Source organism: Oryx dammah, unplaced genomic scaffold, assembly GCF_014754425.2.
Source record: "Oryx dammah isolate SB20612 unplaced genomic scaffold, SCBI_Odam_1.1 HiC_scaffold_8, whole genome shotgun sequence".
Classification (NCBI taxonomy): domain Eukaryota; kingdom Metazoa; phylum Chordata; class Mammalia; order Artiodactyla; family Bovidae; genus Oryx; species Oryx dammah.
The window spans coordinates 49643994-49660759 of NW_024070192.1; the positions used below are offsets into that span (position 1 = coordinate 49643994).

General features: G+C 39.7%; 1 protein-coding gene across 1 annotated transcript in view; it reads right to left on the reverse strand.

The window, feature by feature from the left end:
* The window catches only part of APPBP2 (amyloid beta precursor protein binding protein 2), a 60383-nt gene extending 45880 nt beyond the window's left edge, over positions 1-14503 (reverse strand). The window contains exon 1 of the mRNA XM_040244154.1: positions 14066-14503. Coding sequence (XP_040100088.1) covers positions 14066-14203 — 138 coding nt within the window. The 5' untranslated portion in view covers positions 14204-14503. The remainder of the gene's footprint in view (positions 1-14065) is intronic.
* Positions 14504-16766: the final 2263 nt, after the last annotated feature.

A 16766-nucleotide genomic window follows, 5' to 3' on the forward strand; every position in this document is an offset into this window, starting at 1 on the left:
AGAACTCAGAACCTTAGAGGAAACAAACAAACAAAAAAATTAAAACATACCCTCTACCTCTGGAGCTTATCATTTAGAGAATAAAGTATTCAATACTGCTATTCTATAATTTTTTATTGAAATTGCCCAAATTCATCTGATGAATCTGACATTAAGGGAAAAACCCTGATTTGACACAGTTATTTACTGTCTCCTCAATCAGACTGTAAGCATCTTAAAGCGACATCTACTAGGTTCCCCTGTCCTGTCCTCTACTGTACTGACACACCATGCCCATACAATAAACTCTGAGAACAAATCTGAATGCAAACTTAATAAACTACAGTGAAGAACATAAGGTGCTAGTATCTGAATGTAAAAATCAAGAACAAATTGTAATAGCTGCTTAAATTTATAGACAAAAATAGGTGTTCCCTAATTTGACATCTGATCTTTTACCAAGTACCTGGTGTATTCATTGTATTAAACTCTCAGCTTACTGAACCTGTTTAACCTTTGTAATTTTCATATCAAAATCAAGATGATTATAGCTAGGAACATTCTACTTTTTAAAATTAACTTAATAAATATCACGAACATTTGTGTAAGGCAGATTGTCCTAGGTTTGGAGAATATAGTGTGACTATGATCACCAATGGAATACAAAGACAGTGAAAAATTATTTTGTGAGTTCAGGGACTTCCCTGGTGGTCCAGTGATTAAGACTCTGCACTTCCACGGAAGGAGGTGCGGGAAGTGTGGGCTCGATCCCTAGCTGGGGAACGAAGATCCCACGTCTTAGTTCCTACATCCCATGTGTCCCATGGCGTGGCCAAAAATTTTTAAATTAAAAAAAAAAAAAAAAGAACTGTGATTTAAAAAAATTCAGAGGCTGTCAAGGCAGGAAAATAAATGATGTTCAGATTATACAACCGAGACAGGCAGTGTTTTAGGAACACAAATAAAATACCCAGACCAATGAAGAAAGCACTTTGGGAGAGGTTTGAAAAAGAATAGGAGTCAAGCTTCTGGCAATATGGCAGACAGCACCAACAAACAGATAAAAACTTTGCAGCCTCTTTCCAAACAGAGTAATGCTGAATAAAATATCACAAAACAACTTGGGGATAAATAGCCGAGTTTGAAATTAAGAGCAGAAACTTCATAGCTCCCCCAAATTAAGGAGACATGAACTTACAGCTGAAAAGAAAAACAGAACAGTTTTATAGCTCCAAGTGGTTGTGGACCAGAGTGCAATGACCAAATAGATAGGAAGGATTAAAGGCAGCAGATCCTTTTAAGCAAAGGAATCTGGCACTGAACTGACTCACTAAATCCAGGAATAAAAGTATAGAACATCTCCCATAGCACTGGCAAAGTCTGCTGTAAAAAACTAAAACCTCCAGCCTAGGACATTTGTAAGTATGCAGTCCAAATTCATACTACCTAGATAATCTACAGGCCCCAAATCCTGAACTTGGCTTTAAAAACTGGTCTGAAACCAGTGAAACCTATGAAGTATTCACGAGCAAAAAGGCTGAAACACCTACAAGGGATGATGAAAATGTTTTAAAGGTCTATCACTGGAATCTCACAACCAAAATAAACTCTGTAGTCTATAGGAAAAGGGATCCTGTCTCTTCAACAAATAAGTTGCAAAGATAAGAAAACAGATGGATAGGGAATCTACAGACCAACAGAGCCTTAAGAAATATATCAGCCAACAGCCAAGGCACAGATCTTATCTGGATTCTGATCCAAACAAACTATAAAACTATACACATATTTGACATTTAAAAACTGAAAATTTGAATGACTGGCAATTTAATAAAGAATTATTACTAATTTTTCTTTGGTGTTATAATAGTATGATGACTACAAGATATTTACAGATGAAATTAAATGATGTGCTTCCAAATACTATATGAAAGGGGATTGTAGAAAATGGATTCAGCAGTTAAGACTAGCCAAGAATTGGTAACTGTTTGAAGCTCAGCGATGGACACATGGAGATCCATTATTCTATTCCATCTACTTTTGTGTTTAATTTTTCCATAATAAAACATTTTCTAAAAATAATGCATCCATTACTGCTAAACAAGTATATCCTTTACCTCTAAGATAAATAAAAGTAGCAATATTTTGTTTTGTTTAACACACGAAAAATACATTTATTCTTGTTCTCTAATCTAAAAGTTCATTTGAAATGTAGTTCTAAATAAATTCACTTTGGAATATAATTTAAATTTCTTTATTCTATTTTCATATTACACTGTATATTACATGTAATGTCCTTTACCTGTTGCTTTAGTGCACTGTGATCTCAGATTATACATTTACGGATTAAAGCAAGTACTAAAGAAGTATCTTAATATAATGCACATTTAATTAAAAAAGAAATGCTTTCTTCTGGAGGTAAACCAACATTTAAATTTCTTACTTCTTATGGGATTTCCCTGGTGATCCAGGGGTTAAGAATCCACCTTACAATACAGATGAGGTGGGTTCGATTCCCAGTCAGGGAACTAAGATCCAACATGCCTCAGAGCAACTAAGTCCATGAGCTACAGCGATTGAGTCCATGAAGCTCAGTGAAAGATTCCACAGGATGCAATGAAAATCCCACGTGCTGCAACTAAGACCTGATGCAGCCAAGTAAACAAATTCATTATTGCTTTTATAACATTTTAATTTCTCAGCTGCTCCACACTCATTGGTTCCATTATACTTCAAAAAAAAAAACAAACAAACAACTGACCAACATATGATTATTTGCATCTTGCAGGACAAAGTGCTTTGTCTACTGATAAGTAAGCTAAGTAGACATATTCACATTATTTAAAGTACAAGAAATAGTTAACTCTCAAATGGGAACGTAACCCTTTCCTAACTTTAAATACCCTGTCCACATATATGATACTAGATTCACCATCCATTAAAAGAGAAATTAAAGAGTTTTTTCCTCAATCATTATAAGAATGAACTTATGTCTAGAACCCAGATTCTAAAATTCTCTCATTTGGTGGGTCAATGGAACATTTTCAAGATAACATGGTTGTGTTAATGGTGGAAGATGCTATCATAATACAAATGGAAAGTCAAAACAAAAGTCTGAAAGTAAAAGTGAAGGTCGCTCTGCTGCTGCTAAGTCACTTCAGTCATGTCCGACTCTGTGCGACCCCACAGACGGCAGCCCACCAGGCTCCCCCGTCCCTGGGATTCTCCAGGCAAGAACACTGGAGTGGGTTGCCATTTCCTTCTCCAGTGCATGAAAGTGAAAAGTGAAAGAGAAGTCGCTCAGTTGTGTCCAACTCTTTGGGACCCCATGGAATATACAGACCATGGAATTCTCCAGGCCAGAATACTGGAGTGAGTAGCCTTTCCCTTCTCCAGGGTATCTTCCCAACCCACGGATTGAACCCAGGTCTCCCACATTGCAGGCGGATTCTTTACTAGTAAGCCACAAGGGAAGCCCAAGAATCCTGGGGTAGGTAGCCTATCCCTTCTCCAGAGGATTTTCCCAACCCAGGAATCGAACCAGGGTCTCCTGCATTGCAGGTAGATTCTTTACCACTGAGCTATGAGGGGAGCCCCAAAAGTCTATTTAGATGAAAAATGATAGCCAACAATGATAACCAGTCATATATAACCAAATAGGTATCAGTGATCTCTGTATGTAGGTAAGAAGTTTCTTGACGTCTCTTCTTAAAGCAGCACTACCAACCTTGGTGAAAATCAGGAGTGTATCCATGAGGCAGTAGAAAGAAGACAGTATGGTTTTAAGAGGGGCTTCCCTGGTGGTTCAGATGGTAAGGAATCTACCTGCAATGTGGGAGACCCAGGTTCGATCCCTGGTTCGGGAAATGGCAACCCACTTCAGTATCATTGCTTGGAGAATCCCACGGACAGAGCAGCCTGGCGGGCTACAGTCCATGGCTGTAAGAAAACATTCTGTCTCTATATGAGATGTCGTTCCCTGCACCTGAAACACTGTAAATTAACTACACTGTAATTTTTTTAAAATTAGGGGAAAAAACCCTAAAAACAAAAAACCGCATTCTGTATTCTAGATAGCCAACTTTAAAACATTTGTTTTGGGGATTTCTGTGGTGATTCAGTGGTTAAGACTCCTCCCTTTCACTGCAGGGCAAGGGTTTAATCCCTGATCAGGGAACTAAGGGAACTGAGATCCCATATACCATGTAGCCAAAAAATAGAAACAAATATTGTTTCCTTTGATTGCAGCAGAATTGCATAGATGCTTTTTTTTTTTTTAATTAGAAAACATAGAAAGGAACTTATAAAACAGAAAACCAGGGCCTCCCTGGTGGCTGGGTGGTGAAGAACCTGCATGCCAATACAGGTGGGGCAAGATACTCCGGTTTGATGCCTGGGTCAGAAAGATCCTCAGAGGAGGGCATGGCAACCCACTCCAGCATTCTTGCCCGGAGAGTTCCATGGACAGAGGAGCCTGACAGACTACAGTTCACAGGTTACATAGAGTGAGACACAACTGAAGCAACTCAGCTCACACGCATAAGCACCCTAGAGCCAGTGCTCTGCAACGAGAGAAGCCACCACAATAAGAAGCTCTTTGACTAAGGAGGAGCCCCTACTCCCTGCAACTAGAGAAGTCCTACAATCAGCAATGAAGACTCAGCACAGACAAAAATAAATCTTTAAAAAACTACCAAAAGTATCAACTATTCTTTGACTATACCCAAGACAGTTTAATAATGTGGGAGTTTTGTCTGCTGTGGGAAGAGGCATGTGGACAAGGGGGAAAATATAATTTAACTTCTTTTATGGTTTTAGTCTATCAACTTCTCTTTGGTTATTTCTACTTTCCTAGAAACACAAATTTCAGTCGGAAAGATCCTCTGTAAGAGGAAATGGCAACCCACTCCAGCATTCTTGCCTGGAAAATCCAATGGACAGAGGACCCTGGTGGGCTACAGTCTATCGGGTTGCACAGAATCAGATACAACTGAAGCAACTTAGCAGGCATGCATACAAGCTATGCTACATCTAAAGCAAATTATGCTACAACTTAAAAGACTATTTTCCCCCTTTCTATTGTATCCATGGTTATTTTTACTTTCTCATTCCTAGTTTTGAGAATGTGAGCTTTCTCTCACATTTCTTGATGTGGCTAACTAGTGAATTAATGTGGTCAATTAACTACTTAATTAGTTGACTTATTTTTCTTTTAAACCAATCACCTTGACCTACTTCTTATGTGAAAGTAAAAGTGTTTAGTCGCTCAGTCGTGTCCAACTCTTTGCGAACCCATGGACTGCAGCCCACCAGGCTTCTCTGTCCATGGAATTCTCAAGGCAAGAATAGTGGAGTGGGTTGCCATTCCCCTCTCCAGGGGATCGATCTTCCTGACCCAGGGCTTGAACCTGGGTCTCCCACATTGCAGGCAGATTCTTTACCACCTGAGCCATCAGGGAAGCCCCCGAAAACAGAAGACCCAAGAATCAAACTCAGGTCTCCTGCATAGCAGGCAGATTCTTTGCTGCGCCACCTGACTTCTTAGTCTCACTAATATTGATGCTTTTAGGCTATTCCCCTCTTAGTACAACTTCATGTGACAGATAGCTTATTCTTAAAAATTCAATTTTACTTCTTTTACACAGCAAAACAAATCATAAAAATTCTAGTATAAAAATATAGACAGAATGTATGTACAAAGTTAAAAACAACCACAATTCTTTGCCTTGAATAAATACTACTGAAATTTTGTGTTCCTCTAGGTTTTTTTTCAACCCGTACTCAAATGTACACATATATTCGCTCATTTAAAAACAACAAACATGATATATTCCATTCCTGACTGATGAGCAAACAGTTGTTTTCAATTTTTGCCACCATAAACAATACTGTACTTAACATTCCTGAATAGAACTTCCTGTATAGTCAACAAGCATTTCTATAGGAAAATTTCATGGTATTATAGATTAAAGGATAAGAGTTATTTGAATCATTAAACCATGATAATCTGGCAAGTGAAGAGGAATAGTAATTTTTAAACCTTTTTACTGAAATATGACATATACACAGATGAGTGCACAACTTTTATTTAAAATGTAAAGCTCTAAGAAGTACAAACTATTACGTATAAAATAAGCTGCAGGAGCATACTGTACAACACAGGGAACACAGCCAATATTTTACAGTAATATAAATGGAGTACAACCTTGGAAAATTGTGAATCAATATATTGTATATCTGTAACATATATAATATTGTACATCAACTATACCTCATTAAAAATACATAATTTTAAAAAGAAAAATAAAAGAATGCAAAGTTCAATAAATTTTCACAAAGTGAACATGCCCAGACACCAACATGCAGATGACATTAACGAAACCGAGCACTATCAGCATCCCAGACATCTCCCTTCATGCCCCTGCACTGTCACCATCTGCCAAGGGCAACCTCTCCAGACTTAAAACACTTTTAAATTTTTTAAGCCTGTTTTTGAATCTTATGTAAACGGAATCACACACTATATATCCACATTTTCCAAGCTGCACCAAAATGCCCTGGGGCACTGCAAGATATTTTAAATTTGAAAGGTACAATATTCAACATTTACATTAAACCATGCCAAATACTAGACTGCTATATTCCTTTCAATGACATCTTATCTTTGTGAAGCAGCATTTTCAGTGGTTGTTATGATAAAACGAACATGCAAAACTCATGTAACAGAAAATAAGAATGGTAGTTTCCAATTCAATTTCAAGATCTGAGCAGTTGTACTGTGTCTGACACATACACACATTTCAGTAGTGAGTAATCGTGCTTATGTATGAATGGAGTAAAATACTCTTTTCAATTTTTGTTTATTCATTTTTTTAATGGTTCTTGTGTTGTTAGGACATAAGTATTATTCAGTTTTTTATGTCTAACTATTTAATTAACAGAGCTGTCAGGTATCTCTTTTGACCTAAAGGTTCTGTGAAGGGAGAAAGTTTGGGAGCCTCTGGTATATACTCCTTTGCTGATTTCTTTCACTTAATGTCACCTGTGAGATATATCCATATGGTTTTCCAACAGCAATTCATTCATTTTACTGTAAAATATTCCTCTACATGACTATTTCACAATTTATAATTCTCCTATTGATGGCTATCGGGATAGTTTCCATTTTTTTGGTTATTATGAATAGTGTTGCTATGAACATTACTGTTATAATCGTGAGGAGGAATTACTGGGTTATACGGTGTATACACACACACACACACTTTACAGTAGATAATGTGAGTTTTCCAAAATGGTATATCAATTAACACTTCCATGGAGAAGGAAATGGCAACCCACTCCATTGTTCTTGCCTGGAGAATCCCAGGGACGGGGGAGCCTGGTGGGCTGCTGTCTCTGGGGTTGCACAGAGTAGGACACGACTGAAGCGACTTAGCAGCAGCAGAGGGGTCTTATGTGCTACAGTCCATGGGGTCACAAAGAGTTGGACACAACTTAGCAACTGAACAACAACAATAAACACGTCAACTCTTTTTAAATAAGAGTTTCTAATGAATATAAAATATAGTAAAAGGATAAACTGTTTACTATTGCCCACAATACCAAGAATTCTCATAGAATCTTAATCTGAGTGATTTTAATTTATTCATGAGCTGTATACTGAAGATTTGTATATTTTACTGTATGTACATTATGTCTTCAAAAAATAAATCTAAAAATGGAAAGTAAATTTTTATGAACTATAGGTCTGAAGACCAACTCAGTGCTAAAGGAACAAGAATTTCTAAGGACTTTCAAAATATTTCCTTAAGGATACAATTAGTGTATCAACAAAAGGCTTGTAGAAGCTTATTTTTCTTTAAAATGACAGAAAAATTTACTCAAATATGCACAGACTAAAAAAATATATATATGCAAATGATGTAGCAACTGAGGAAAAACCAACCTAGAATTTTAGCAGAGCAGTTTTGCTATTAAGGTTCAATGTCACCAAGGATATACTATATCCACTACTACCTAATATTCATGTCTCAGTTTCTCATGGGCAGAAATACCTGTTATAAAATAAAGTATTATGTCTTTGATTGCAAAAAAAAAAAACAAAACACTTCCACTAACAGTTTATGAGAGTTCTGATTGCTCCACATCCTTACCAACACTTTTTTCATTTAGTCATTCTGAAGAGAGTATAGTAGAACAGCAATTTCCCTGAAGACAAAATGAGGTTGAGCATCTTTCCAAAATGTTTCACTGGACCTTTGAATGTCTTTTTGGAGGTCTATTGAAATTGTTTTCTCATTTAAAAAATATTAGCTATTTCTTATTTTATTTCTAGTTTTTTAGATGCAGGATGAATGTTTTATGAGATAATATGTGCTGCAAATATTTTCTCCCACTCTGTGGCTTCACTTTTTACTCTTTTAATGGTATCTTTAATAAACAGATGTTCTTAATCTTAAAATAGGGCAATATACCAAATTACCTTTACATTTAGCTCATTTTTTGTATCCTATTTAATATATTTTTGCTGACACAGTGAAAACTTTTTCCTAAAAAACTGTTTTCTACATTTAGATCAGCAATCCGCCGAAAATGGTAATTGTGTATGATATAAGGTAAGATCGTGATCTTTCTCCCTCTACATGGATATCCAACTAACCAACACTACTTGTTTGATCTTCCTTTCCCCACTGTACCACTGTGTCACCTTTACCAAAGACCGGTGACAGTACACGTGTCAGTCTGTTAATGGACTGAACTCCTCCACGGGCTTTCTGTCTCTTAATATGGCATTCCCATACTACCCTATCTCTTACAGCTCCATATTTGATGGTGTAAGTTCTCCAGATTTCTTCTTCATGACTGACTTAGCTTGACACTGCACTTTAATTTGCATTTCATTTGATGTTTATTAGCCCTTCATATTTTCATGTTCTGTGAGCTAGCTCTTCAGGTCTTCTGGAAATCAGTTGGTTGTATTTTATATACTGATGAACATTAGATCTTTCTGTATTAGGAAAGTCATCTCTTACCTGACAAACGTCATTTGCATCAATTCAGTTCAGTTGCTCAATGTCTGACTCTTTGCGACCCCATGGACTGCAGCACCCCAGGGCTCCCTGTCCATTACCAACTCCTGGAGCTTGCTCAAACCCATGTCCATTGAGTCGGTGATACCATCCAACCATCTCATCCTCTGTCATCCCCTTCTCCTCCCACCTTCAATCTTTCCCAACATCAGGGTCTTTTCAAATGAGTCAACTCTTCGCATCAGGTGGCCAAAGTATTGGAGTTTCAGCTTTAGCATCAGTTCTTCCAATGAATATTCAGGACTGATCTCCTTTAGGATGGACTGGTTGGATCTCCTTGCAGTCCAAGGGACTCTCAAGAGTCTTCTCCAACATCACAGTTCAAAAGCATCAATTCTTCTGCGCTCAGCTTTCTTTACAGTCCAACTCTCATATCCAAACATGACTACTCGAAAAACCATAGCTTTCACTAGATGGACCTTTGTTGGCAAAGTAATGACTCTGCTTTTTAATATGCTATCTAGGTATGGTCATTTGCATAGTCTTTTTAAAAAAATGTGCTTTCAATTTCTCCCCCTCCCCCATCAACAGAATCCATTTCTTTTTTTCATCCTGGATTTTGGTTTCATGCTTAGAGAAGCCTTCACTAAACCAGGACAGTATTACAGCATTGGCATGATGAATAACAGAGGACTTCACATTTTACATTACTCATTTTTGTAACATTCGACACTTTTAAAATTTGTAAATTACTTTAAAAATAATTTCTTTAAAGAAGAATTTCAGTCATTCCCCACTGTAAGATACTGACCCAGTAATTTATTTTGGTGCTTTTAAGATATCATTTGCCATATTTAAATCTTTAATTTGCTTGGAATTCATTTTGGTGTAAAGTGTTAAGTAGAGGTCCAACATTCCCCCCAGATAACCAACTTCCTCCCAACTGTTTAAATACAGCCTTGCCCTATAATTTTAGTATATAAACAAATTCTTAAATATGCTTTAGCTTCCACGTAGACTGTCTACTATGTCCTAGAAATCAATTTCCTTCTTTGCTCTTCTTTTGCCAATACTATATTGTTTTAAAATATATATGGTCTTCTAATATACTTGACTATCCTGAATGTTGTACATTTAAAATTTTCCTTGGCTCATTTATTCTCAGGTAATTAATTCCTCCATGTAAGCATCATATTTAGTAAGTTTTCTATACCTAGTAAAATCCTGAGATTCTGATTCAACTTGCAATAAGTTCAAACCTTAAAATGACATGAGCTGACAAATTTATAACATATTACCTTTCCATCCATATACAGGGTATGGCTGCCTATTTATGTTCTTTTATGCCCCACTCCCACTAAAGTTTTTGCTATTTATTTATTTATTTATTTATTTATGGCCACACCATAGGGCTTGGAGATTTCCCAACCAGGGATCAAACCTGGGTTCTTGACTGTGAAAGTGCAGAATCCCAACCAATGGATCACCAGAGAATTTCCTGTTCTCGATTTATTAATCCGAAGAGCTTTCTAATGTGGAAAAACATTAACTCTTTGGTTGTCAAATATGTTGCAAGAAACTTTTTTTCAATTTGTTACCAGCCAATTTAAAAAGATTATGAGAATATTAGTGGAGAGTGAACATAACTAAGAATAGAAATAAACACAAAAAAAGAAGAAAAAATACAATTCTAACACTAAATCAGGAATTCATTCATATGGTTTTTAGCAGGAGACTTACAATAATAATTTTTAAAACCCCCAAATTACTAAGTTAAAGACTGAAAACAAAAAATAAAACACATTACTGAGATACTTCACCTGGTCAAAATTTAACTCTATGGCAAATTCTGTCACTGGAATAGGACACAAAACAGACCATTTAGCAGTTACAATAAAAAGATCACAAACTTCACTCTGAGGAACCCAGCCCTTCACCCTACTTGCTTTCACTTGGTATATAATTTCACAATTCTATTCACTTTATCTACTTCTGTTCCCAAATCGTTGAGTACCCTTAGTGAAACATCATTCTGAGTCAGAGACGTTATTCTGTACTATTTTACTGAACCATCTATATCTTCTGTCAGTTTTTTAAAAAACATATTTTTAGTGAGCATCCCTTTCTATACACCTTCGCAGCCATTCCAACTTCTGTTTAGCCTTTCTACATAAAAGCCGCCACTCCTGTCCCTAAAAGCCGCCACTCCTGTCCCTTACTGCCAGCAAGCGATCTTATCCTAATTCCTTACAACCATTCTTCGCAAACTTACTTATGTTTATACTTTATGTCTTTACATCTCTCCATCTGATCTTAGAGGAAGAAGTAGTCTTTTCCCCAACTCCAATGTAAGACTGGTACCTTAATTTATGGATGGTGAAAGAAGGGGCAAAGTTCATTCAATTAATGTCTCAATTCAGGGTCTCTGCTCCATAATTTATTTCCTGCCTCACTTGTACATTCAACCTCTCATTCTGTTTTGGTGTCTGTCACTCAGACAAGAAGTACATTTTAACATCTTCCATCCTTAAACTTTAACAACAACTTTCACATTGTACCCTTCTCTCTCTCTTCCCTCCTTAGGAACAGTCAGCACACCTGCTTCTTCATCTCCTATTTATTCCATAACCCCATTTTCTAAAGCTGCACCTGAAGCCACTGATAAAAATTAACTGACTGACAGTGAACTACGGTGAATCAGGAATTTTTGATGCACAAACACTATAATCTTGTCTGTGACTATGCCTATTGATGGAAGTTGGGGCAACTGGAGGGATCTGATTATGGGTTCTCCTTGGAAACTATAAATTGGAGAAAACTGGAAACAGTCAACAGTAAGCAAGAAAGCAAGGTAAACAGAATACTGGGTATGCTGCTGCTAAGTCACTTCAGTCGTGTCCGACTCTGTGCGACCCTACAGACGGCAGCCCACCAGGCTTCCCCATCCCTGGGATACTCCAGACAAGAACACTGAAGTGGGTTGCCATTTCCTCCTCCAATGCATGAAAGTGAAAAGTGAAAGTGAAGTTGCTCAGTTGTGTCCGACCTGTAGCGACCCCATGGACTGCAGCCTACCAGGTTCCTCCATCCATGGGATTTTCCAGGCAAGAGTACTGGAGTGGGGTGCCACTGCCTTCTCCATACTGGGTATGAGGCCTTGACTAAATTATTTCACTTTCTCACCTATAAAACAGGTTAATACCCTAATTTAGTTTAATTGGGAGGCTTAAAATAACTGTGTAAGAGCACTTACACTTTCAGGCATATGTTAAATACCTTCCTTTCCACATTTCCAACAGGCAGACAACTATTAAAGAATAAAAAGTGTACCCAAAAGACGCCATGTTAAAACTCTGTGGACTATGTGAAACACAAAATGTGAAAAAAGCACCATCTGTTCATTCACTATTAATAATGCTCAAATGAAAAGCTTGAATTAGAAATCAAAGTTACTAGAAAGATATCCAAGTACTTTGAAGAAATTCAACCACTGAATGTACTCTGATTAAATTTCCAATGATTTGCTCTAAAAAGTGTAAAAGGTTACAACATAGGATTTAATAAAATGGATATAGTTAGCATACACACAAAGTTGCAGTTTCCCAGGCTGAGAAAGAACTCTTAACTCATCCTTCCTGCGAGGAATACATTTTAAATACACAAAACTTCCTTAGACACACACAAAAGTAAATCAATGTATCAAAGGGATCTGGAATAAAGGCAGATTTTTCCTTAACCACTCCCCCCAAATAATAATATAAATGACCAAAATGAACATTCTCCAAATATCTAGGGGGTAAAAATTATTAAACTGGTGGAAAGCAGCTGGATTTAGTAGATAGAATGTAGCAAGTCAGCAGCTTTCTGAAAAAATATTCTGGGGTGGAGAAAGCGGGCAATCTTCCCAGTGAAACAACTGCCGTAAAACACCATATATATGTAAGAACATACACATCTGTTAAATCTTAGTTTACAATGTTCCAGCCAACTTACAAATCAAGAGGAAGTGTTTAGATCTAAAATATAAATCATACTTTTACTTCTGGTCAAATTCTGCATGGGTGGCTACTGGAGACGAGGAGATATCCACGTCGATTCAAGGCAAAGAGGACTGAATAATAAGGCCACTGTTCACATTCAAATGTGGGGGGGGAGGAAAAGGGAGGCTCCGAGTCCATAAAGTTCTCCTCCCTCTCTAAACACTGCAAGACTGTCCACGTCTAAAGACACTTACCCTTGAACCTCCTTGGAGACCGAACTTGGAGACTTTTTGTTCAGATTGTTGAGGGGGAGCGATTTAGGAATGTTGCAAGATTACAACTTTCAACTACATGAACACGATTTAAATTCTAAAGTGTTTTTTGTTTTTTTTAAAAGAAAGACGTTCTTCCTTTCAGGTAGTTTATCACCATTCCCGTATTGATAAAACCGCCTATTCAACCGCAAGGATCAATATAAACAAAAACCACAGCTTCAAAGGATACGCAAATAAGGCACATCATTACTTCCAATAATTCCCCAACTTCCTCCCAATGACCGACGAGAAAGGTGACACGAAGCAAGAAAAGAAAAATACTTGCAAAGGAGGGAGGCGAGAGGAGAAGGCAGCAAGGAGGGGGAAAGAGCAAAAAAAGAAGAAGAAAAAAAAAAAAGTGCAGCTGATGCTGACACTTAATTGGGGAAGAGAGGGCAGAAAATATTCCCGAAGTTACAAGCTGGAAGGCAAGGGCTGAGTGGGACAAAGGCGCAATAGAGGAAGTCCACGCAAAAGAGGCCTACCCCAAAGGGGCCCCGAGGTACGAGGGCCCCCCCCCCCCGGGCCGGCCGCGGGGGGGGGGAGGCTCACTGCGAAGAGGTACCCCATCCATCAAGGCCCGAGAGCTTGAGACAAGGAAGATAGCAGATGGAGCGTTTCTACACCGGACAGCCCGGCACCGCCCGAGGTCTCGGGGCGCCGATCCCACTACGAGGGATGAGGGGTTAAACGCGGGGGTTCGCGGACGTGGAAGGGGGTGCGGCCCCAGGGGCTGCGGCGGGAAGAGCGGGCCCACGGCCCGTACCTTGTAGTACACGTCGAACTGGATGTTCTCCGGCAAGGAGCGGATGTCGCGGCGAGAGCGGATGTAGTTATCCACCACAGCGGAGATGGCGGTGTTATAGAGAGTCTCTGGGATCCACTCGAGCTCCACGGCCGCCATCTTCCTTCCCTCCGCCTCCTCCGCCTCCTCCTCCTCCCAAAGGCCCCCGCCTCCCTCCGTAGCGAACTCCTCAGCGGCCCCGGAGGATTCCGAGGGGCGGCGGCGGCGGCGGCGGCCACTCGGGCACACGGCAGAAGGGCGCGGCCGCCCTGACTCCTCCCGGCTGAGCTGCGGGCGGCGGGCGCAGGCCCGCGAGGGAGAGCTCGCCAGAGAAACGGGACCAGCAGCGCCGAGGCCTCACATTCCGGGTCTGCGAGCACCCCGGGCTCCGTCCCAGCGCTGAGCTCTGCAGGGGCGGGACTACGCGCGCGCGGCGTCATGACGTCAGCGCACGCCGACGCGCCGGAGGGCAGGAATGCGGCAGGCCAGAGACTCGGGAAGGAAAGAGCGGTGATCCCGCCCACGGGGAACAGAGTTTTTCCATGGGGGCCGGGGCTGGGTGGTTGAGGGGGAACTTTTTTTCGCTGGGACGAGTTATGACAGGTTTTTACCAGCTGCTGCCGAGTCTCCAGCTTCATCTCTCCTTTCAGCCAGTCCTTCGGGAGTTCTCAGGACCCTTTCGAGGTGCAGGCAAAAGTTGGGATGCACAATTGTCAGTCCACTGAAGATCGCGCGTTCGGAGAATTCACATAGCTCTGGACACAATCCCTTCGGCTCCGGTTCCTAAATCGAGTTAGGAACCTTCGGCCTAGAACTAGGGATCAGGATGAAAGGGAGACTTGCGTTGTGTAACCATTCGCACTGTTTGAACTTTACTGTTTCTTTTTCCTGATGAAATTTACCGGAAAACACACACACACACAAAACAAAAAGAACCACTTTAGAAAAATCTGGTGAGGTGGTTAGCCTGATTATGGAATTACAAATTGTGGTGAGAGAAAAAGGGCTAAGTGGTGGCTGTGATATGACTTACTGGTAAAACAGAAAGGAAGATTTCAACTTTCTCCCCTAGTTCTAGTCGCAGCCTCCGGGGAGAAATAATTGAGAGTTCTTGTTACAGCTCTCTTCCATCCTCAGCCTGAACATCTGCTACTTATGTAACTTAATTTCCCGTGTCTTAGATTTCAAGAACTTCTTGCAACATCTTTCTGCTCTAGTTTAAGGAAATTGTAATTAGTGACACTATCGGTCTCATAGTCATGCTATAGCAATGTAAAACCTGAAAACAACGATGATAATAATGTGCTGAAATTTAGAGCTAAAAGAATTGGAAGTGGCTCTTCCAGTTCACCCGGGTATGTCAATGTTGAAAGGTGAAATAGTTTGGTAAGAAAGAAGGAAACAAACACACTCAGTCCTCTTCTCAGTCTATACCAGTATTTACTCGATAATCAATAAACCAGGGAAAGCTGTGGTTGGCCTTAACATAGGGTTACCAGAATTGGCAAGTAAAAGAATGCAAATACTCAGTTATTTTAATTTCATATAAACAACCAATCCTTACCTTAAGGTGCTAATTCCAGAATTGGAATCCATTTGCAGGCTCTTGTGAACTGGCTGAACAGAGGAGAAAGTGGAAAACTAGGCCATTTTTGTTGCAGTCTGCCCTCAATTGAAGGAAGAAAGCCTTTCAGTTGTACTCTAGAAAATTAATGAGTCCCAGCAGAGCTGGTATTTGAACTCAATAATTAAATAAATGCTGCCTTTCATATTTTGGATAACAGCATAGCGTCTGAGTTTTCAGTGGTCAAGGTCAGATCACGAAGGTGCTAATGTGATGCTGATGAGCTTGGACTTTATCTTAGAGATGATAGGGAATCCTTAAAAGAGTGTAAGGTAGTCAAAGAATCAGATTTGTGTGTCAGCAAGAAGACAGTAATCATCTATGACCAGCAGAGCCAGAAGAAGATCTTGAGTCATGCACTCCTGGCTGCAGAAGGATGGAAGACAGAGGAGGCCTGCTAACCTGTCGTGGCCACCTATGCATTTGGGCGGATGAGGGCCTTTTATCACAAGGTTATCCCCACAGTCCACCAAATCTCCTTTTAGCCTTGACTACTGGTAGCCTCAAATTTGGCAGAAAGCCTTCCACTGGACAGAGCTATATGAAACATGAACTTGATCCAAAAATCCTGAGAATTCTAAGAGGAAATACACATTGTAACTTTTTTTTTTCTTCTTTGGCTGAGCCCTGCAGAATGTGGACTCTTAGTTCCCCAACCAGGGGTTGAACCCACGCCCTCTGTGTTGGAATCCCAAAATCTTAACTACTGGACCGCTAGAGAAGACTCTTATAACCTCTTTTAACTTGCAATGTCTCCCTTCATTGAGATGTTGGAGGGGGCATCTAAGTACCTTGCTCTTGAATCTGATTGACTTATGTCTGCTTCAACAAATGGAGTACAGCAGAAATGATGCTAAGCCAGAAAAAGCCACACAGAGTCTACCTTCTTCTCTGGAATACTCCTGGATTCCTGAGCCAGCTTGTAAAAAGATGAACTACTCTGAGGCCACTGTGCTCTGAGTAAGCCCAAGCCACATGGAGAGGCGACATGTAAGCATTCCGGGTCAACAATCCCAGCTGAATGCAGCCTTTGAGTCATCCCTGCTCAGGTATCAGGTG